The sequence below is a fragment of the Podarcis vaucheri genome (genome assembly GCF_965113315.1).
Source record: "Podarcis vaucheri genome assembly, chromosome: 2".
Classification (NCBI taxonomy): domain Eukaryota; kingdom Metazoa; phylum Chordata; class Lepidosauria; order Squamata; family Lacertidae; genus Podarcis; species Podarcis vaucheri.
The window spans coordinates 68716645-68740871 of record NC_138760.1 but is presented as its reverse complement, the minus strand read 5'-3'; the positions used below and the strand labels follow the sequence as shown (position 1 = coordinate 68740871).

General features: G+C 44.5%; 1 protein-coding gene across 2 annotated transcripts in view; it reads left to right on the top strand.

Moving 5' to 3' along the window:
* The window catches only part of GLRA1 (glycine receptor alpha 1), an 82981-nt gene that overhangs the window by 47478 nt on the left and 11276 nt on the right, over positions 1-24227 (top strand). For both annotated transcript variants that reach the window (XM_082211805.1, XM_082211804.1), the window contains exons 4-7: positions 15245-15468; positions 20710-20792; positions 22174-22311; positions 23434-23648. In XM_082211805.1, the coding sequence (XP_082067931.1) occupies positions 15245-15468; positions 20710-20792; positions 22174-22311; positions 23434-23648 (660 nt within the window). The remainder of the gene's footprint in view (positions 1-15244; positions 15469-20709; positions 20793-22173; positions 22312-23433; positions 23649-24227) is intronic.

Sequence of the window (24227 nt, the reverse complement as noted above, 5' to 3'; positions counted from 1 at the left end):
TGCATATGCATTTTGACTCTGGTACGCAGGCATGTAAAATGACAATATGCTCCTACCCTTCTGCGGCACCACTGCCTATCTGCATAGCTAATGTTGCTGAACGATTGAGTTGCAGCTGTTCTTTCCTAAGTACAACTATCCATGGTGAGATTAAATACCTTATTAAACATTTTTCATTGGGTGCACTTTTTCAGGAAACCGTTACGGTCAGCTTAATATAGCACAGGTGTTAAAGGCTCTTCAGAGAATGTGTTGTAGGGAAAAGAGGGAATGATGTTCAATGTGAAAATAGAATAGGCATGTTAGAAGTCTGCACGAGCAATACTATTACTTGGGAATTGTGACATATGAGGCCAGGTTTCTCTTAAATGCTTCTGGACCCAGTTCAATGGTGATGGCCTTAACCTATACAGCTCACCCTGAACATCTTCCTATATATCCTTGGGCTTATCACCTTTCTTTAAGTTAGGAGTCAATATGGAACAGGGACTTTATATTGGCGGCACCTTTATTGTGACCATTTGCCCCCATGCCAATCTTGGTTTAGTTTTAGAACATCTTATAGGACATTCCTTTTCTAAAAACAATTGTATGGTTCAATTTTAAGGTGGCAGTGATTTGGGTTATAATGCAGTGTTGTTGTGTGCAGTTGTAACAGTGGGTTGCATTCAGTGGTGCCCATGTGCAAGCAGAATGGACCTCCACTCATGCAACAAGACTTTATCTTCCTTGCCTCCCCCCCCCTACATATTCTCAAAATCTGCTCTGGAGAGATGGGGGACCCAATGGATTGTCAAGAAAAAGCACCAATGCAAAAGCCAGCTGCAGGTGGCGGGAAAGCAAAACAGGATGTTGTTGTCTCAAACTGTACTGTTGTCAGTTTGCCCGGGGGAGGCCAGTTACCTCTGACTGTGAGCTGAGATACTGACATGAATCTGATTCTGGGGGTACATGGAGCACTTCAGGAAGGAGAAAAGGAAGAGCAATTCCCTCTGTATGAGTGGAAATTCACACGCACATAGTTTTGCTTGATTTCCCCCCTTTTTAATTTCTTTTGCAATGTCTTCAATTTCGTAAGTTGCTTTGATTTGTTAAAAAAAAAGACAGAATAAAATATTTAAAGCTATCAGTATTATTATACAGGAAATAAATAAAGCAAAACCAAAACAGGATTACTTTGCACTCCCATCCCTTCTGACTTGGACATCACAATCAGAGTGGGAATTCTGAACATGCCAATGGTTTCTTCTTGTCCTGTTCTAAACAGTTTGGGTAACCTAAGGATGTGGACTGGATTTTTTTTTTTTTTTGGAGAGGTGAAACTGGCCATTTGTACTCCTGTCTCTTGCCCTTCTCGACTGATTGAAGAGAGAGAACTGGCATTGTGAGTGGCTGAGGTTCTAAATGCTTCCTTGAGAGAGGTTATGGAGGAAGCTGTTGTGAGACCTCTCTTTTAAAAAACCTGCACTGGATCGCCCCAACCTAAAAAACTATTTCCAGTCTCCAATTCACCATTCCTGGGCAAGGTAATGGAGCATGTAATGGCATCTCAGCTCCAGGTATTCCTGAAGGAAACCAATTGTCTGGAAGGGCGGAAGACCTACCTTGGGAAATTGACAGGGGGAGCACAACCTTTTAAACCCAGAACTCTCAGTGATCTTCAATGCAATTTGCTATGGCATCATTCTGAACCATCCCATGGAACTGGGATTAATATATATTATGTTTTGGTGACTCCAGCCATTGCTGGAGGGGAGGACTAAGAACACATTGTGCTAAGGCTTTTTCACCCCCTGGCCAAGGTTCCTTTATGTTTCCAACATCTATATGAAACTGCTGGGTGAGTTTGTCCAGAGATTTAGTTTTGTCATCAACAGGCTGATGACACTCAACAACATCTCTCATTTTCACCTGCCCTCGAAGATGCGGAAGAAGTAAAATTTGGACCAGGTAAACAGACTGGAGCTTAAATCTGACAAACTATTGTCTGATTTGAGGTTGTACTGATCCACATGCAGGGGTTCAGCTTGTTTTGGGTTCACAGTTTGGGAATGCTCCTGGGTCCAGCATTATCCTAGAACAGTGGCCTTGGGTAGTTTTCAGGATCTTCTCCTGATGTCCCAGCAAAGTCCCTTTTTGGGGAAATTAGACCTTTTCATGATCTTTCACACCCCATCCACATTTGGTATATGTAAAATTCTGTATATAGGGCTCTCTTTAAAAGATGTTCAGAAATGTTTCCAGATTATTGTGTGGTGCCAGATTACTGTGTAGAGTAAAGCATTATTTACAACAGGGCTGTTTCAGTTGTACTGGTTGCCACCAATTTGCTTCCAGGGCCAAGCCAGATGGTTGGTTTTAAGCTCTAAGGCTCTAAAAAGTCTGCCTCTTTCCATATGAACCTGCTCAGGTGCTTCACTCAAGAACTGAAACCCAAGCACACACCCACACTCACTGTCTGAAGTATGGTAAGTGGAAGCATAAGACACAGTTTTACTGATGCAGTGCCTGGGTCTCAGAAAGTCCTTCCCAAAGAGGAGGCCCCTGTGGTAGGACATCTGCCTTGAATGCATAAGATCCATGATTTAATTAACCAGCATCTCCAGGTGGGACTGGGAAAGACACCTGTCTGAAACTGTGACAGCTGCTACCAGTCAGGGTAGACCACATATGGGAGACCTGTGGCCCTCCAGATGAACTCCCATCAGCTCCAACCAACCTTGGCAATAGTAAGGAAATATGGGAGTTGGAGTCCAACAACATCTGGAGTGCCATGTGATGTAGACAACACTAAGCTGGATGGACTAATGGTTTGACTCAGGAGAAAGCAGATTTCTATGTTCCCTTGAAAAGTGGCCAGATCTGTACTGTTGGAAATGGTCCTTTTGTTGGCTTTTCTTTTACAACTTACTTTTCAATGGATTGCTTTTAATGTTTGCTACTGCAAGCCTGGGGTCCACAATGGTGTCCATGGACAGAGTGGCTGCCAAGTTTCCCTGCCCTCCTATTTTTTATTTTTAAATGGGGTTGGAAATTTTGCTGCATTTTTGCCTGTGCTTCTTTAGAGAGATGCATTCCCTGTTTGTTGGGCGGGGAGGCTTGGAGGACCACCAGTTTTCTTCTGTGAAATTGACATTTTGTGCTACCCAGAGCAGTTCCTTAAATTTCCAAATTTACCCAGTGGCCCAAAAAGGTTGAGGATGCCTGTTGTAAGCCATCTTCAGGATCCATGGTGGAAAGTTGGGGTCAAAATATTAAGTAGCAGAATATAAATATTCAAAATAATGAATGGCTAGGCTATCAGACTGGTCACCCCTCCCAACTTCAAAGTTGGTAGCAAAAGTTACCAATGCAAGCTTAAATTAAAGATCAAGAGCTGACATTTGGAATCCTCATTCTATTGTGCCCTTTTGTATCTATATGATCTATATATAATTTGATCTATTTAAAGAAATCTCATATGCTATCCATCTCACTTCAAAAGGTTAAATCAAATGTAACCTTATAGGAGACTGCAGTGCAACCCACAGCAGCTACAGAGATTAATATAAAGGGCACCAGAAACCAGAGGCTGGAAATAACCGAAAATAATGGTTAGGAGTCATCTGGGCACAAACTTTTCAATCAAAGAATGGACTGTGGGGGGGGATAAATGGGTCATAATAGGCAACTTTCCGCTTACTAGCCACAAGTCTCAAAAAATGAGAAGAAGCTTATCAGAGCATTCAGAAGAAAGAACAGTCAGGTCATATATGATGAGGATAGTGCTAGAAGTTATGAGGAAAGACAGAATTTGCAACCATGGATTTCCTTAACTCTAATGTGGATTGGCTCCCCTTTTTTGGCCCATGGAAGAAGTACACAAGAGAGGAGAGAGAGAGAGAGAGAGAGAGAGAGAGAGAGAGAGAGAGAGAGCAATCAAGTATAAAGAATGTTTATTTCAAGCCTAACTTTGTGGTGGAAGGAGGCTCACTCTGTGGATACATGTGCATAGAGACATGAGGGAGCTGCTTATTCTTTCCCTTATTTGTGAATTCTCTAGCAAATGGTCCCATGCTGTCATTCACTACCCAACCCCAGTCATGTTCCAAAAGTAGACTGAGAAGCCAGTCTGAGAAGAAAGCAGGAATGGGGCAAGGTTTCTACCTGAGAAGAATCAACAGCTGTAGGAGGAGCAGGCTTACCAAACCCTTCCCATAAATCTGCCCCCTGCCCTTGCGTTCTCATTACATTGGTTTGGATGCACAAGTTCGCCAAGATAATTGCTATTTCTGGCCTCAGGGATCAGTTGTAATTTTGTGCATCGCAAGAGAGAAATGGATTCAAACTAATCCACTAAGGCAACTTAGGCTTGCACAGATATAACATTATGCTGGTGTTCTTGTTAGGGACATTGACTGCAGCTCCCCAGGAAGTATGCAAGCAATGCCCTTTCAATATGTGTTTGACTGCAAACACACACACATCACACTGAACCCAGAAGTGACCTGAAAATGTTTGTTAAGGAGGCTGGGGTTTGTAGTTATAAAGAGAAGTAAACTACACTTTGAAGGGCACTTTGGACGAAGCCATGTGATTTAAATGTATGGTATGTATGGTATGTATGGTATGTATGGTATGTATGGTATGTAGAACCAGAGATAACTCAAGACATTTGATTCCTCAAACAAAAAAGAATTCAAATGTTGTTCAATAAGAAATTAAATAATTTCTACGTTGCTGACCAGGGCAGTGCATGCCTAAAATAACCTAATGTGCAATCCTATTCATGTTTCCTCTGAAGTGAATTCTGCTGTTTTCATCCAGATTTCATCGAGACCAGAGAAGTGCTTTACTGTCATTTAAAGCTGTTTTGATTGGATTTTATAGATTTATATTTTATGGTCCTATCTATGGTGGTGTGATCATTTTTTGCTTTAGTTTGTACACCACCCTGTACATAAGTGCTGAAGGAAGATTGTAAAATGTTTTAATAAATAGAGAATATAATATAATAAATGTGCTAGGGGTGCAGCCCCAAGTGACATTAGAGGTTTCACCTGAACCTCTCTCACTGTGCACGTGTCATGTGTGAGTGCTGTTAATGTAAGATAGTCTTCTTCTTCTTAGGCGATCACTGGTAGTCGAGTAAGATTGTCTTCTATAAACAGGGTTTTAACAGTGAGTCCATAAGTGACTGTGGAGGCCAATTCTGGATCCACACGACCTTCCACCATGGGCTCATAAGACAGTACAGTCCAAGGAGTCAGATGTCCAGCCTAGGAGATGTCACTTTTTATGTTCCTGTTATCAAACAACCGAGGCACAACCCAATTTCAGTTTAAGGTGTGAAAATGCCCTTACTCTGGAATCATTCCATTGTATAGAATCATACAAATTTAACAAATTAATAAATAATAATCCCACTAAAATCAGCCTTCTCTTTGGGAGGCCCATAGGAGCATTGGAAACTGCCTTCTACTGGGTCCATCTAGCTCAGTACAATGGTACCTCGGGTTACAAACACTTCGGGTTATAAACACCTTGGGTTACAAACAGCTCAGGTTACAAACAACTTGGGTTACAAACACTTCAGGTAATGGACTCCGCTAACCTGGAAGTAGTACCTCGGGTTAAGAACTTTACCTCAGGATGAGAACAGAAACCGTGCGGTGGCGGCACAGCGGCAGTGGGAGGCCCCATTAGCAAAAGTGGTACCTCAGGTTAAGAACAGTTTCAGGTTAAGAACGGACTTCCAGAACGAATTAAGTTCATAACCAGAGGTCCCACTGTATTGTCTACACTAGCTGACAGCAACTCTCCAGGATTTCAGACAGGAGCTTTCCCCCAGCCTATCTGGAGAAACCAGGGTGGGTAAAAATCAATGGTTTTTTTTAAAAAAAATGGATGTTTTAATTTAAATCAGATTTTTTTAAAAATAATAATAATATTTTTAAAATAAAATGCTTTTGGAGGAAAAATCTTTCTAAAGATAGTTTCATTATAGTCCAAAGGCTATTCATCACAAAATAAGGATCTGTTTTAAGTTTTTCATGTGTGCTAAATCTCAGTCTAAGTTTTTTTTTTAAAAAAAATGTTTAACCGCATCAGTTAACAAACATGGATACATATGCTATAATGCTATTGCTTTAGTTGAATAAATTGTTTAAATTGTTATCAAGGAAATGATTATTATTTTCTCCTTCCAATAAAGTACAGCAGAAAAGTTGTCCAAATATAAACAGTTAACTTATTAAACCTCACAATAATTTCATCATTATCAGTCTATGTATTTCTTATAGTATAACCAGATCAGTAATTTTTTATAGAACTGTAAAAACTTCTCTGAAAATTTATTATTCCAAAAATGAAACCTTCATTTGGTTGTAAATATTAAGATTATACCAGCAAGAATGAGTCTTTCTGTAAAAAATAAAATAAAAAATGATTTAAATCAAGTCTTACTGACTAGTGATTTAAATTGTTATTTAAATCAAATCCACCCTGGGAGAAACCAAGCATTGAACCTGGAGCCTTCTGCATGCAGTCGATGCTCTACCATTGAGCTCCAGCCCTTTCCCAAATGGTACCTGGTATCTTCCTTCAATCTCCTATGGTTAAGGACTCTGCTCAAACCTCCATTTATTCAAAGCCTGCTTAGTTCCCCAAGCCATAAAATCCTTGCTTTCCCAAATCGCCCTTGCACCTTTTCATCATGCAAGGCAATAAACATCGAGCAGCTCCTGCTGGAATTCCTCTCCAGCTAGATTTATTTCATGCCTTACATGAAATAGGCACAGGATCAGGGCTGACCTGCCGGCGTTCGGCCGGTTTGCAGCTGAATAAGCAAAAGAGTCTTTTTCTTTCTGCCTGTTAGGCCAATTACATTGATTTTCACTGACTGCAGCCATCACTGATTTTCACAAGCAGAAAGGGGAGGGAATCGATGCATTTGATTTGCTCAGGTAGCTGCTGTCCATAGAGAATCGAGCCTCTTCTCTTCAAAGTTGTCCATTCCGCCTGCCCCTATTTTAACTATGTCTTTCTTACCCGACTTCAGACTTGCGTGACTGGTTAGTTGTGCAGAAGGCCAATTCCATTATTGGCTGTCTTCGGCTATTCAACAGTTTTCTAAAGATATCTTACCTTGGGGAGGAAATGGGTAATTAGCCAGAACATGTGAAGGTGACTTCTTGGAGCCCAGCCCTTCTCGCAAAAGAGCAGGGAATAAAATTTTATTCATGCCTCTAAGAGGCATACTTTCAAGTTCAAATGGAGGTGGAGAGCCAGCAGGAGAAAGTTATGTGGTGCCATTAGCACTGCAAAAGCGCCTGTGGTGACAGGTGGACTTTATAAAGGCAAACACGTCGTGGATTTCTATAAGGATATTAACTGTGCAGTTCAGCATACACCCCAGTCAGAAGTCCTTAAGAACATAGAAGATCCTGCTAGACCAATGTAGTCCAGTATCCTGTTCTCATATCGGCCAACCAGCAGTCTGTGGGAAACCCGCAAGCAAGGCCTAAGCCCCACTGTGCTCTCCCAACTTCTGAGGAGCTGGCTTACCAGTTGCTTGGAATTTAGTTGATTCCAAGCAACTGGTATCTTTCCTGCAGGTAGAACATTTCTGCACAGTACACTGGATATTAGTAGAAATCAAACCCTGGATCTGCCCACAGGATAATATAGTTTTGCATCATAAGCTTGTGCCTGGTACATAAGGGCTTGATGGTTACAATTATGGGAATCTTAAGTGGATTTCATTCATTTATTTAAAGAAATCATCTTCTTTTCCTGCTGCTACTGTATAGTGCACTGCAGGGAATACCAGAAGCCCCAGTAACCTTGGTACACTCCTGTACTGAGAGCCAGTGTGGTGTAGTGGTTAAGAGCGGTAGTCACGTAATCTGGGTAACCGGGTTCCCGTCTCCGCTCCTCCACATGCAGCTGCTGGGTGACCTTGGGCCAGTCACACTTCTTTGAAGTCTCTCAGCCCCACTCACCTCACAGAGTGTTTGTTGTGGTTGAGGAAGGGAAAGGAGAATGTTAGCTGCTTTGAGACTCCTGAAGGGGAGTGAAAGGCGGGATATCAAATCCAAACTCTTCTACTACTACTACTACTACTACTACTACTACTGGCCATAGGGTTACATATCCAGGAACTAGGAATATCGCTTGTCTCCAGAGCAGCGGACTGAAGTTCTGACTGGTGACGCTTCAAGCAGGGAGAATAAAAATAGGGGAGGCCAGAGCCAATGAGAGGCAGGACTTCTACACCGAAAGGTCCCTGGCAGAAACCTCAGGAGATTTATAGACATTAGCTGTGAGTAGCAAAGTCTGCTGAAGGACCGTTGCTCAGTGGTAGAGCAATGCTTGCCTTAATAAAGGCACATGCTTGCCTTAATTATACAGTGGTTCCGCTCCTTCCTCCTGGGCCGTGTTCAGAAAGTGGTGGTGGGGGATGAGTGTTCAGACCCCTGGGCTCTCACTTGTGGGGTGCCTCAGGGTTCTGTCCTCTCCCCCATGCTTTTCAACATCTACATGCGGCCGCTGGGAGAGATCATCAGGAGGTTTGGGCTGGGTGTTCATCAGTATGCGGATGACACCCAGCTCTACCTCTCTTTTAAATCAGAACCAGTGAAGGCGGTGAAGGTCCTGTGTGAGTGTCTGGAGGCGGTTGGAGGATGGATGGCGGCTAACAGATTGAGGTTGAATCCTGACAAGACAGAAGTACTGTTTTGGGGGGACAGGAGGCGGGCAGGTGTGGAGGATTCCCTGGTCCTGAATGGGGTAACTGTGCCCCTGAAGGACCAGGTGCGCAGCCTGGGAGTCATTTTGGACTCACAGCTGTCCATGGAGGCACAGGTCAAATCTGTGTCCAGGGCAGCTGTTTACCAGCTCCATCTGGTACGTAGGCTGAGACCCTATCTGCCTGCGGACTGTCTCGCCAGAGTAGTGCATGCTCTGGTTATCTCCCGCTTGGACTACTGCAATGCACTCTACGTGGGGCTACCTTTGAAGGTGACTCAGAAACTACAACTAATCCAGAATACGGCAGCTAGACTGGTGACTGGGAGCGGCCGCCGAGACCATATAACACCGGTCTTGAAAGACCTGCATTGGCTCCCAGTACGTTTCCGAGCACAATTCAAAGTGTTGGTGCTGACCTTTAAAGCCCTAAACGGCCTCGGTCCAGTATACCTGAAGGAGCGTCTCCACCCCCATCAGTCTGCCCGGACGCTGAGGTCCAGCGCCGAGGGCCTTCTGGCGGTTCCCTCATTGCGAGAAGCAAAGCTACAGGGAACCAGGCAGAGGGCCTTCTCGGTAGTGGCGCCCGCCCTGTGGAACGCCCTTCCAGCAGATGTCAAAGCGATAAACAACTACCTGACATTCAGGAGACATCTTAAGGCAGCCCTGTTCAGGGAAGTTTTTAACGTGTGATATTTTACTGTATTTTTGGTTGTTATGGAAGCCGCCCAGAGTGGCTGGGGAGGCCCAGCCAGATGGGCGGGGTATAAATAATAAATTATTATTATTATTATTATTATTATTATTATTATTATTATTAATAAAGGCTTATGACTGGCCAGTCCAACTAGGAACCTGACTGCCATATTCTGGACCAGCAATGGTTGCTGAATCCTCTTCAAAGACAGGTCTGTGTAAAGTGTGTTACAATAACCCAGTTACCAATGCAAGTAACATGGTGGCCAAGTCTCTTTATTTATTGTTGTTGTCATCCATCTGTCTCGAGAGACAGTGGAGTGCACCACCAGGGGTGAAGTCAAACTGCTGTGTTAGCAACTCTGAAACAACCTCCCCAGGGGGTAAGCCTTGGCCATGTGTTTTGGAGCTCCTGGGCTGCCCAGATGACAAGACCCCCATCTCAGCCTCGCTGATGTGGTCCATAGGAAAGCAGAGCAATCCAGCCTGTTCACTGAGATGCTTGGGAGAGACCCTCCTAGTCATGTCATGCCTGGAGGAGACCTGTTTAGCGGCAGCTCAATGAAGGGTCTTCTCTGCAGTGGCCACCATGCTGTGGAATGACATTCCCATAGATATGCAGTAGGCACCAAGGGTAATTGGTTAAAACTTGCCTATGCCTGACTGCATTCTGTAGCTTTTTTAGTACCACCTCTGTAGGAAATTCTGGTATTTGTGCTTTTAGGGTCTTCCTGTTTTGTTGTATTGATTCCATTCTGTAAGCTGCCTTGTTGTTTTATAATGAAAGACAGTTTATAAATGTATGAATACTGTAAATAAGCTGGCAACTTTGTTCCAAGAATATCTGGAGCAAATTCCATTAAGCTCCAGCTGTTCAATTGCCACCTTGCTCCACATTTATAAACCTATCTCCAGTTTTGGGGAACTCCTCTGTCGCGCACATTCAAGGCTGCTTTCACGACGGTTTTCAACACACCTCTAGCTGAGGGCAAATTTCCAAAAATAGGCAGTAATTCTAAGCACCATTGATTTGCATTAAGAGAAAAGATCAGCTGCTTCTGTCTGCGGTTATGTATTAGTTACTAGTGAGCACACATATAATGGCTTCTGCACACACCTTCACTTTATTATCGGCGTCTGACTCACTGCTTCAGGTCATCCCAAGTAAGAAAAGCACTAAATAAAAACCATAAATCCTAATCCTAACAATTAATTTGGTCAAGGGCAGTGAAATTGGTTTATGACCTGCCATTCCTCAAGCACATTGGAAATGCAAATGAAGGAAGGGACCGGGAGCTTTTATTGCCTTCTTTGTTTGCGAAAAGGGCTTCTTCTCTCACGCGAAGCCCAGGAGGGCAGATGGCAAAGGGAAGCCATTGGTCAGACAAAGGAAACCAGAGCTACCACCTATTGTCCAGGGAAAGGGTCTGGCTTGGCTTGGCCTGGCGACAACACAGGGGAGCTATAAGACATGAGACAGTGAAGCAAATGTCATTCTCAATAGCACAGGCGAGACAAGTTTCCATTAAATTAGAGAACAAGCCCATAAAGTCTGCAGTACTGTCTGGGTTTCCAGCTGGATGGGACACCCCTATGAACAACAGGGATCTCTAATAGGGTCAGCCCCATTTGTGTACTCTTGCTTTCTCTCTCTCTCTCTCTCTTTCTCTCTCTCTCTCTCTCTCTCTCTCTCTCTTTCACACACACACACACACACACACACACCACATGTCCTTCTCTTCTTTGGCACAGGAAGAAAGCTAAATACTATGAAGGGAGATGGAATCAGCATATTGCCCCAGACCAGAATTTGAGTATTTATGAACATAAAAAGGGTAAAGGACCCTGACAGCTAAACCCAGTCACAGACGACTCTGGGGTTGCGGCGTTCATCTTACTTTACAGGCTGAGGGAGCCGGCGTTTGTCCGCAGACAGTTTTTCTGGGTCATGTGGCCAGAATGACTAAACCGCTTCTGGCGCAATGGAACACTAAAACCAGAGCAGCGCATGAAAACGCCGTTTACCTTCCCACTGGAGTGGTACCTATTTATCTACTTGCACTTTTTGGCATGCTTTCGAACTGCTAGGTTGGCAGGAGCTAGGACCGAGCAACGGGAGCTCAGCCTATCGCTGGGATTCGAACCGCCAACCTTCTGATCTGCAAGCTCAGGAGGCTCAGTGGTTTAGACCACAGCACCACCCATGTCCCTTAAGACACAACATAAGACACAACAAAGCAAGCTGCCTTATATGTCAGCCCACTGGTCCATCTAGCTCAGTATTGTCCACACTAGCTTGCAACAACTCTCTTAGGTTTCAGATGGGGGACAGTCTCTGCTGTACCTGGAGATGCCAGGAATTTAACTGACTTTACCCCAGTTGACATCTGTATTGGGTGGGTAGTGATTCCATGCAAGCACTGTTCTGGTCTTAAACTATGCATATGCAATTGTATTAGTGTCTTTTATATTTGTAACTGTTTTATATGCATTTTTATTGTGAGTTGCTTCAGGTTGCCTCATGGGAAGTGATTTATAAATGAAATAAACAAATAATCTGGGACACTTGGCATGCAAAGTAGACGCTCTACCGCTGAGCTATGACTCTTCCCGCGAAAAGAATTTATTTGTTACACGATTTGTATCTCTGTTCTCCTCGGGGCTGCTCAGGCAGAATATATTGGATTAGAACACCAATCCCTAGCATTTCTGTGGAATATCTGAATGTTCGAGGAACTTCATATACGTGATTGCAGCCCTGTAAAGGAAATTAGTATCATTATCTCCTTATTTTCAGATGGAGAGGGAAAGAGATGCTGGCTTCCCTAAGGCCATCCTATGGATTCTTTCTTGATGGTGGGGCTTGAACCTGAGATGTTTCCGCTCATATCTTTAGCCACTGAGCTATGCCAGTTATCTTGCTTTATCCTCACAACAATCTTGTGAGGTTGTTTGATAGGGCTGCTCAGTGAGTTTCCTGGCTGGGTTCAGATCTAAGACCAACACCCTATCCATGACATCTCTAAGGGCTCCTTTGTTCAACTCATTTCTTGTGCTGGCTTTGTTTTTGTTTTCCATTCTGTCGCGTTGTGGCCTGCAATCTTTAGGCACTGAAAAAAGAATCTGTGACGGCTCAAATGGGTGAGGCATGCAGACTGGGTCTACTCACAACATCCTCACATGCATTGGGCAAACCCATGTCACAGCTGAAGAGGATGGATGGATTGCATTTATATCCTGCCTTGCCCCTCAGGGAGCTCAAGGTAGCATACATGGTTCTCCCTCTCCTCACTCAATCCCCACAGCAACCCTGTGAGCCAGGTTAGACTGAACTGGCCCAAGGTAACCCAGTGAGCTTCATGGCTGAGTGGGGATTTGAACCCAGATCCTAATTGGACACTGACCACTACACCACACTGGCTCTGGTATCACATGCCTGAAATCATTCCTTATATTAGAAGCACAGCTTAAGGCTGAATATGTGTATATTTGGAACATTTCAAATTAGATCCCGTTAACAGATGTTTTAAAAAATTCTCATGTTTTTTGGAAGCATCTTCCAGATGCTGCTTGTTTTCTTTTTAAAATACTATGCAATGTGGACATTTGTTTAAAATTTATTTTTATTAAAAAAAATCCTGATGATTAAAAAGAAAAATTTCCCAGATGTTTATTATTTCCTATTTTAAAAAAATAATGTGCAACATGAACATTTGTTCATTGATTTGTATATGATTTAACTACTATTCTCTTGGAGGATGAAATACTGCAGAGTATATTCTGGCCATCTACTCTAGGAGTATAATCTGGACTATTGACTGAGGATCTCAAGCCCAGCTTTGTGAGACTTCAAGCAATATTTTTCGCTGTTCTGAAGCCATCAGAACTTAAACCCAGAACCTCATGCATGCATGCTTGCACTCTCTTCCTGAGACAACATGCTAGTTTGAAATAACAGTAGAAACTTAAAAAAAAAATGAGCAAGTAACATATTTTGAAAAGGAAATTAGTATGGTCTGATGGAGAATTTTGCAGAGGTCTGATAGCTGAGGAACACTGTGTTTTAGCTGATAAAATATTGAAGGCACATTTCCCTGTTATACCTGTAAAGATCTACCTGAAGAATATTTAAAAGTAAGAATATAAAAGCCATCCTAGATTATTTATTTACCGTACTTAATTTATTTCACCTATTTCATATACTGTAGCACTTTCATTCTTTTTTAAAAATATAGGGTTTTTTAGAAAGATCAATACAAATTTGACAATACAACAACAAAGCAATCAAACAAAAAGTAGAACATCTGAAAACATAATAAACATCTGCAACATGACAGCATGAAAATCCACAGATCAGAGGTAACCCGGTCAACCCAGGTGCATAAAAATGTCTTGAAGTGGCAATGGAAGCTCATCAGAGATGCAGTTCTCCAAGCCACTAGAAGAAGAAAGCTCCATCAGTTCAAAGGTTCATCATCCAGCACCCTGCTTTGAAACAATGGCAAACCCAATGCCCATGAACACACAATAGTCCTCCCACCATTTCTCCCAGCAGCTGCAGTTCAGTGCTTTACAGTCTCCTGGAGTTTCCATGTAGCCTGCAGTACCAACACACACTCTCTGACAGTCATAAGGACATAAGAAAAGCCTGCTGGATCAGGCCAGTGGCCCATCTAGTCCAGCCAAAGCAGATGCATGGATGATATCGACTAAGCCACACACTCTCAACTTTGATTGCCCCTTTATCCTGTTCTAGAGAGGAGGAGGCAAGTGGGACAAGGGTCAGGGCACAGAGACAGAACCATGGACAGCTCCACATGGAGCTGAGGGAAATTTGAGATGGATACAGCAGCAAGCAAGCTAGGATGCTGCTCCAGGAAAGGTCTGGAGACAATCAGAACTTCAAATGAGCTCTAGAGGTAGGTCAAGGTTTCCTGCTTCACACCCTCTGGGAAAGTTATCAGTGCTTGATTCTTCAGGGGGATGGGGGCTCCTGTTCTACTGAGAGTTTGTAGGCAGTCTTCAGAGGAGGACGGGGCAACTTTCTTGGGTTGGGGAGGTAGCAAAAGTGCTGGTTAATGGGGCTTTCTTCTCACAGAGCCTTCTGGCTGAGCACTGTCTTCTGGGCTTTGTTCTGTTGCAAGCCATTCCCTTGCCCAATCTTCTCCCTCCCTTAGTATCCCCAAATCTTGGCCATGGGAGACCCATGTGCAAAACAGAGTTGATCTCATAGAGCTGTTATGAAATTCAACTGTAGAATAGCTTGCTTGCTTGCTTGCTTGCTTGCTTGCTTGCTTGCTTGCTTCTAAAAGACTCTGGAAATTACCATTAATCTTGAGAAACATGTGGAATACTCCCAAGAACTACCTTCCATCCTCTGCACATTCTCAATATACCGAAGAGGTATTTCATCATTGTGTGACCCCAGCCCAACCTGGGAGAGGATCCTGCAGTGCCTATTCCATGAGCCTGGATAATATCCCCTCTTCAGTCTTGATAAACCACAGCCCTGGTCTGTCGATGGATGGTCTGAAAATCGCAGCATGGAACAGGCGTCGGCTGCAGCTGTTTGCCCTGTGATAACCCCGTTGGCTACAGAGCTAAAAATACAGGCGCTTCCTGAAGAAATAGCACCAGCAGCGAAACTCACAGAGAAAGACCCTGACCCTAGCAGTAGTAAAGACTTTGCATTTGCTTTTGTTCATTCAGTCTCAGCTGCTTTTCAGTGCCCTTACTGCCGCATTTAGCATTCTGGTTTCTGGTCATTTCTGATACCTTCCTTGGGGCATCCCATAACTTTCCTTTTCTTTTTTCCATGCAGGATTACAGAGTGAATATTTTCTTGCGGCAGCAGTGGAATGACCCCCGGCTGGCATACAACGAGTATCCAGATGATTCCTTGGACTTGGACCCATCCATGTTGGACTCCATCTGGAAACCCGATTTGTTCTTTGCTAATGAAAAAGGGGCTCATTTCCATGAGATCACCACAGATAACAAACTTCTGCGCATCGCCAGAAATGGGAATGTCCTGTACAGTATCAGGTGAGAAAAGGAAGCATGGAGACCCTTTGCAAGTCTCCAGGGTGTGGGTCCTTCACATGTTGAATCTTGAACTAGACTGCAGCATGAATTCTGGAGTAATGTTCCATTTAAAAGTATATTGCAAAAGCATGAAATCATGTGAAGATATTTCAGGGCTGAATTAAGACCTTTAGAAGGCCTAAGCACTTAAAAGATTTTGGTGCCCCCATAGAAATCTATTTTGAAATATAAACAATAATAAACCGTAAAATATTGTCTTCTACAGTTATTGTATAAAGTTCAGCATGACTGAATCTTGTTTCTACATTTTTTGTTGCACTGAACTTATGACACACGTATTGTGGGAGCCTTTTTTGCGGAACCTGGTTCAGCTGCCCCATGTGTTCCATGGTAAATTTGGCAATGGAAAATTACAGTGGTACCTCGTGTTACGGGCAGGATCTGTTCCAGAGGCCCATCCATAACGTGAAAAGCCCGCAACTCGAAGTACTGTGTCTGCGCAGGCGCACAGCTCAGTTCAGCACTTCTGTGCATGCGCGAGTGGCGAAACCTGGAAGTAACCCTTTCCGGTACTTCCGGGTTGCCGTGGGACACAAGACAAAAACATGCAACCTGAAGCGGACATAACATGAGGTATGACTGTATAGCGCTTATTTTGCTTAATGGCCAATTCAGCCCTGAGATAATTGTTTGTTCTTACACTACATGAGTTAACAAGATCTAAGATGGCTAGGGTTACTGACAACAAGGCATGGTCCAGCAGGCACCAAGGTTTGTTCCTATATCAGAAGGGCAAACAATAGGGCCAGTGTGCCAGGGGCTGCACTAAACTTTTCCACTATCTTGGATTTCTTTAACATATGACACATTAGTCAGACTGGGCATGGTGCCTCTTAGATTCTATAGAAAAAAACACATGCAGCAATATCCCATGCATATCTATTCCAACAAAAATCCCACCAAAGTAGGTTTGTGTAGAAGGGATGGGGTGCCATTTTCAAGCCAGGAGCTGTGCTTCCTAGTAGAAAGAGCTCAGGGGTTGCATTCAAGTGGTGCATGGAGTGAGAGCCAAAAGAAGGCACACAATTACATACACATATACACCCGCACAAAACTATTTGCCATGTAAACAGATACACTGAAGCTTTTCTTTTCGTTTTCTCCATAGCCTTTCCCCCTCTCCCCCAAGGTTTGTGAATGGTGGTGGGCAGGAGATGCTCTCTAGCACCCTTTATATCTCCTGACTGTGCAAAATGCAAAAAGCAACTCAGTACCGTATTTTTTGCTCGATAACACGCACCCGACCATAACACGCATGTAGTTTTTAGAGGAGGAAAACAAGAAAAAAAATGTTCTAAACGAAACAGTGGATGTATGATTTTTGTGGTTCATGCTGTGGCCACAGACATGTGATCTGACGGTGAGTTTGGGGTAGCCCAATGCAAAAATCCTGAGGATCGATGTGGATCCATGTTTGTAACCATGTTTTTGCACCACTGCAGCCCCAGGTAACAGTGGGTGCGTGATTTTTTGGGTGCAAACTGTAGCCATGGACTGCAAGGCCTGCCATACAGTGGCGTAGCGTGGGTTCTCAGCACCCGGGGCAAGGCAAGTAATTTGCGCCCCCTAACCGGGGCAAGGCAAGTAATTTGCGCCCCCTAACCCGTGGATTTTAGCACTCGAGTCTCTTCCGCGCCCCCCCCAGATGTTGCGCCAGGTGCAGCAGGACCCCCTGCACCCCCAACGCTACGCCACTGCTCCCACCACAAGTCTTCAGGACAGCCATCCGAAGGCTGGCGCGGGGAGAAGGTCTCTCCGCCCCACCGCCAGGCTTCGGAGCAGCCTTCCGAAGGCTGGTGCGGGGAGAAGGTCTCTCCGCCCCACCGCCAGGCTTCGGAGGAGGTCCGAGGACAGTGGGGTTCCTGCTTCCTCGAGGAGGGCCGGCCAAACGCGCCCCCCCAAATGTTGCGCCCGGCGCGGCCGGCACCCCTGGCACCCCCCACGCTACGCCACTGCTGCCATACAACTGTTTCAAACCTCAACTTTCAAAATGCACGTGCATCCCAAAAACTACATGCAGGCAATTGCAAATTTCATATATTGCTTTTTGAGTATTTGTAAGGACTGCATCTGCCTCTCTGCCGAGACACTTTCCCCTCTGCCTTGATTGTCTTGCAGACAAAGGAACTGCAGTTGCACACTTTGCCCTTTGACCTCTCAGCTGCTCCCTGCCAGACAGCTGATGGTCAGGAGGAGACCCAGAAGGCCAATCACAGCCTGGAGCAGGTTTCCCACCCTTGGTGTGTAAACTTCAGCCATATTCAGGATCACTTTACCGTGATTCATTGTGCCTGATTCACTGCTACAAAATCCCGAGTACAGTGGTATCTCGGGTTATAAACGCTTTGGGTTACAAACACTTTGGGTTACAAACTCCGCTAATCTGGAAGTAGTACCTTGGGTTGAGAACTTTGCCCCAGGATGAGAACGGAAATTGCACAGCGGTGGTGTGGCAGCAGATCCCATTAGTGAAAGCGTGCCTCAGGTTAAGAACTGTTTCGGGTTAAGAATGGACCTCTGGAACTAATTAAGTTCGTAACCCGAGATACCACTGTACGTAGTCTTGCTTTGTAAAATGGCAATACCTCAGTGGACCACAGAGATTCTAGAAAAAAATTCTAGAGAACAGGCGACAGACATTAGTGCTGCCCTTTGCAGCAGCACTTCTTTGAAAATTTGGTACAATTTGAGAATATATAAGGGGATTCTCCGCACGCTGGTATATTACAGTTTGAAAGATGTTCCAGCTCAGTCTCCTTTGCTTGGAGGAGAATGAAAATTATTTCGAGAGAGGGCAAATCACACAGTAGAACCAGATAGATCTGGCTCCCCCCCCCCCCCATTTCTCAACACAGTTATTTCTGGGTCATTGGATTTCAGATTAATGCTATGTGAACTGAGATAACCGCACTGATTTCAATTTGGAAATAATCCATTCTAGCCACCTCCGAACCTCCCTTCCCGCCGCCTCCCCGCTCTCCTAAAAAGAATGCAATTAAGAATATGCAATTTTCCTGTTAAGTGCAGCCTAATGCTAGAGAGGGAAAGCGCTGACAATAGATTCTAAAGACTACCTTTCTGTGAACTCGTGCAATGTTTGCAAACTCTGGCTCGCTGAAGCCTTGCAGTGCAATCCCAAAATGCACAGGGGCACATCCCACGGGGACACCTGGCTCATGTCGCAGGTGTCGTGCTGGTGTGCCGAGGAACAGAATAAACAGCCAGTGTAGTAATGCAGACAAAAAAGGAAGGGGGGGACCCAGGAGGTGGCTTCAGTTCAAACAGCAGACAGCAGAGCCGTAGTCCAAGCACGTAGCCCAGCTCTTTGGGAACCTAAAGCTTTAATTCACACAGCTGTTTGAAATGCTCTCCAGCTAACAATAGGTAGGTAATAAAACAACTGCCTCCAAAGGTGACCTACCATTTATAGTTCTGTTCGGAGAGGTGAGAGACATGTGTTCTCATACCTCTCGTGTCTGAAAGGTGTACGGAGGAGCAATACTCATGGAGGCTGGTGTTGGGAAAGGTGGAGTGATCTGCAGTATGACCCTAGTCATGCCTACTCAGAAGAAAGTCCTATGGAGTCAAGTTGTTGTGTGTGCTAAATTGAGTATGTTTGGTGGGGGGTGAGGTCTGCTCGTGCAATGGGACTTGCCCCCCTTTCTTCCTTGCACCCCTGTGCTCCCTAAGCAGGATGGGGGATACTGGGAGAGGCTTGCCTGGCACCTTTGTTCAACACCTTTAGGTGCCAGGCAAAAACATTCCTTTTCTCCCAGGCCTCTGGCTAATTAAACAGCCTATGACCTTTTAATCCATGTGTGTTGTTTTTGTTCGTTACTATGTTATGTAATTTTGTGTTTTTATATTGCAAACTGCCCTGTGATCCTCAAATGAATGGCAGAAAAACAAACAAAAAATATATTTTTTAAAAACAGGTGCCATTGCAGGGTCTGAAAGGACCCCAATCAGAGGGGGCAGCATCTTCCGTAGGAATGTGTTAGCCCTTTTGTTCATCATCGTACATTGAACAGATCAGGGATCAGCTGGGTTGGGTCTCTCCAAGGTCAAACCTATCACTAGTTGCCTCATGCCATGTGACAGATTTAGAGAGACAGCGACAGCAGTCTTTCCATCTGCCATTCCTCCTGAGCCCCTTAGTCATTCCACCCATAGATCAGAGCTATGGGTGGTATCCAGCCTACTCATTCCATCAGCACAAGAGTTCCTGCCGGTTGCAGTAGGGCTTCCCACCCTCCCCACTATGTACCCCCTTCAATCTTTATAGGTTTCCTCAAAACCCTCCAGAGCATAGGGCACCTGCAAAATGAAGGCAAGGGGCAAACCTTCTGCTGTGTAATTTAAAAAATTCTTGTGCAGACAGAATGAGTTAGTTGTCGGCTGCCCTGTATGTCCCATAGGCCTGTCTGGCATCCCTTAAAAACTCGCCTGCAACCTTTGGGTGCACAGAAGGATGCTATTGCATTGCCAATGTTGTTGTACGATTCAGCTGCCAGTCAGCTCCTGCAGAGCAAATGGAGTTGCAGGAGGGAGCACCATATCGTCCTTCGCCTCAGGTAGCAAAATGTTGTGGACCTGACCTGGGTCTCTCTCTGATGCAATTACCTGCAAGTGCTCCTGTTATTGCAGCTGTTGTTGGGAAAAATGGGTCCAATCTGATTCTGACACTGGTAGCTTCCACTGTTTCTCTTGCTACAGAACATGTAGGAACATTTTCTCCTCACCTGATAGCTGTGTCCTCAGCATACGTGATCATCAGCCTTGGCACAATATACCCTATGGTGATGGAGCATTTCAAACTGCTGGTTGAGGGAGTTTAATGTTTTAATGCTACCCCTGCCCCCCCCCCAAAAAAAAAGTTAATTGAATTTACATAGCCAGGGAAGGTTGCCTCATAGGTTCCTCTGGATGTTCTGCCTTTTCATATGTGGAGATATCTATGTTGGGGAGCATAAATATTAAGCAGCGTTAATGGAGTTAATGTTTGGAGCATGGCCCTGTTTCCAGAAGTCAGGGGGTTGTGCTCTCTGTACCTCCCTCCCCTGTCCGTAGGCCTGAGGGTGACCCCTGCTCACCTCAGTTGTCACCCTAATGACTTTAGTGCAACTTGCTTGTCACATCAGCTTGAAGCATCTCGAATCACTGTCTCCGTTCCTTTCACAGGATCACCTTGACGCTGGCTTGTCCCATGGATCTGAAGAACTTCCCCATGGACGTCCAGACATGTATTATGCAGTTGGAGAGCTGTGAGTCTTGAAGGTTTCCCCTCTAAAAATAGCTGCCATTCTGCACACAGACTTCCACTGCATCATCTGTTCAGCTCTTAGCCGAATCCTCCAATTATGAAAGAGAAACCGGAGGGAAGAAAGAAGAGATGAAGCATTGGGACAGACTGTGTTGTCATGTGCAAGTTTTCATGCTTCTCTGATCACACTCCCTGCCAGTGTTCAAGCCGTCCAGCTTAAATTTAGCTTGCTTCAACAGATTCTCAGTGGAGAATACTCTGGGGTAGAGGGCAACAACAAAAATCCTTTGTCTGGAGAAGACTGTGTGATACAATACTCGCTCAATATTTATCAGCCCTTGTCCTCTGTCCTTCATTCCTGTTGAGTCCATTTAAGGGCACTATCTTCACCAACCAGGTGTCCTCCGGATAGTATTGGACAGCAACTCCTATGAGGCTGATGGGAGCTGTAGTCCAGCTATATCTGGGTGGCACCAGGTTGATGAAGGCTTTTGTGCTGAATGCTCTGCTGTCAACAAAAATGGCTGCCATGTGCCTCACTCCCTGGTGTCTGCCTGATGCCTAGTAGAACTCTTGGTGCTCTGGTATTTCACATTTCTTCACCTCTGCTCCACATCACTAGCTGCCAGTGGTGGAGCCCAGATAATGCAGAATGCCGTGATGACACATCACAAGGCATGTAGGTGTCAGATACGGGGAGGAGAAAACTGAATGAGCAGCGGCCCCTCTAGGTAGCAGTTCTGCATTAACCCTTAGCATCTAGTTTTGACCCTCCTGTAAATTGTGAACTATGGTTGGGAGCAGCATCCGTTACATGTGTGTATCTTGCTGTTAAGAGACAAAAGGTTTGTACTACAGTTGCACCTTGATTCTCGAATGGCTTAGTTGCCGAACACATCGGCTCCCAAACGCCACGAATCCAGAAGTATGTTTTCCGGTTTGTGAACGTTTTTCAGAAGCTGAATGTCCAATGCAGCTTCCAATTGAGTGCAGGAAGCTCCTGCAGCCATTTGGAAGCCGTGCCTTGGTTTCCGAACGGTTTCAGGAGTCAAACGGACATCCAGAATGGATTAAGTTTGAGAACCAATGTACCACTGTACTAGATGTGAATGTCAGCCATGTCAGTTGGTCATCTGAATTTTACCTTAAGCCCCCGTTGCCATTTCGCCCTGTGTACACTTCTTTTTATATGTCTTTAAATTAATCCATGCTTGCAAATGTGTGCACCCAACATCCCTTCCACAGTGCACCTATTCAGAGTTGGGAAACACACCTAACTCAAAGCAGCTTTGGGGCTATTATTTCTTGGCCCCTCCAAGCATTTGAATCCAGTGCAAATCACAGTTCATGCTAAAGTGTTTTGTTTTCCCCTCTGTTTATAGTTGGCTACACAATGAACGATCTGATATTTGAGTGGCAAGAGAAAGGAGCTGTGCAGGTTGCTGATGATTTAACCCTGCCTCAGTTCATCCTAAAGGAAGAAAAGGACTTGCGCTACTGCACGAAGCATTACAATACAGGTCAGTGGTGGACTTGCACTTCTTGCACTACCATGCTAAGCATTATAATGCAAGTCGGTGATGGCCAATATATGCCAAACGTTCCTCCCTAGAAATAGTCAACTGATGAGATTCTGGCTCCACACATTTTGTTCAGCACTTCTCTTTAGTTTCAATAATTCCTTCAATTCAGACATATGCAGGCTGAAGAACACACATCTATCCCCACAGATGGGTTGCAGTTTAGTATTCCTGATAGGAAACTGCTAAATACTTGTTGATTTGTTGCTTGAAAGGGCAAAGAAACCAGGAAGCAAGTGAGAGCTTATGCCTACTTTGCTCTGGGAACTGACTGCTCAACACAATTTCCCAACATATGCACTACTAGGATGTTGCAATCTGCACATCTTTCCCTCTTAGGGAAAGTGTCACCTGTGAAGCAGCCTTGAAATTGTGCCCAGGGCTGAATCTACACAGAGATAGATGATAGATAGATAGATAGATAGATAGATAGATAGATAGATAGATAGATGATAGATAGATAGATGATAGATAGATGATGATAGATAGATAGATAGATAGATGATAGATAGATAGATGATAGATAGATAGATAGATGATAGATAGATAGATAGATAGATAGATAGATAGATAGATAGATAGATAGATGATAGATAGAGATAGATAGATAGATGATAGATAGATGATAGATAGATAGATAGATAGATAGATAGATAGATAGATGATAGATAGATATAGATAGATAGATAGATAGATAGATAGATAGATAGATAGATGATAGATAGATAGATAGATAGATAGATGATAGATAGATAGATAGATAGATAGATGATAGATAGATAGACACACCGTATATATAAAAAACGCTGTGAAAATGCTTTTTTTAAAAAAAAGTTGTAAAATATATATGGAATTTGCCATTAGCTTATCAGCACCATCTAGTGTCACATTTGTATAGTGCACTTAAAATATTATATTTGCAGCTGTATAGCTGAATCCCAGGCCTGAGTAGGAAATGGTTATTTGAGCAGGTGACCTCTTGCCTAAAAATGCTTCCTGTCAATACTCTCACGTGCCCCTGCTGGTCCCCATTAGGCTAACCTTTTCCTGGTTCATTCCTAGGCAAGTTCACCTGCATAGAAGCTCGTTTCCACCTGGAGCGGCAGATGGGCTACTACCTGATCCAGATGTACATCCCCAGTCTGCTGATTGTAATTCTCTCCTGGATCTCCTTCTGGATCAACATGGATGCTGCGCCTGCCCGAGTTGGTCTGGGCATCACTACTGTGCTCACTATGACCACGCAGAGCTCCGGTTCCCGAGCATCTTTGCCCAAGGTAACATGTCCTCTTTGAAGCAGGTAATTCAGAAATCCCTATGGGAGCAGGCAGAGCTCAGTTAGAGCATCTCTAGTTTTAAAGGATTGGGTTGCAGGTGGTGCGAAAGGCTTCTGGTGCTGCCAGTCAAAGTAGGACATACTGGGCTGAATGGGCAAATATTCCAATCTGGTAAATGTCCAAACCACAGAGCCTAGGGCTTGCTGATCAGAAGGTCGGCAGTTCAAATCCCCATGACGGGGTGAGCTCCTATTGCTTGGTCCCAGCTCCTGCCAACCTAGCAGTTCAAAAGCACATCAAAGTGCAAGTAGATAAATAGGTACTACTCCGGCAGGAAGGTAAACGGCGTTTCCGTGTGCTGCTCTGGTTCACCAGAAGCGGCTTAGTCATGCTGGCCACATGACCTGGAAGCTGTCTGTGGACAAACACCGGCTCCCTTGGCCAGTAAAGCGAGATGAGCACTGCAACCCCAGAGTCATCCATGACTGGACTTAACAGTCAGGGGTCCGTTTATGTCCCTAAATAGATTTTTGCAGCTAGCGCCTTTCAAAACACGAGCTTGGCATATTCCTCAGCTGT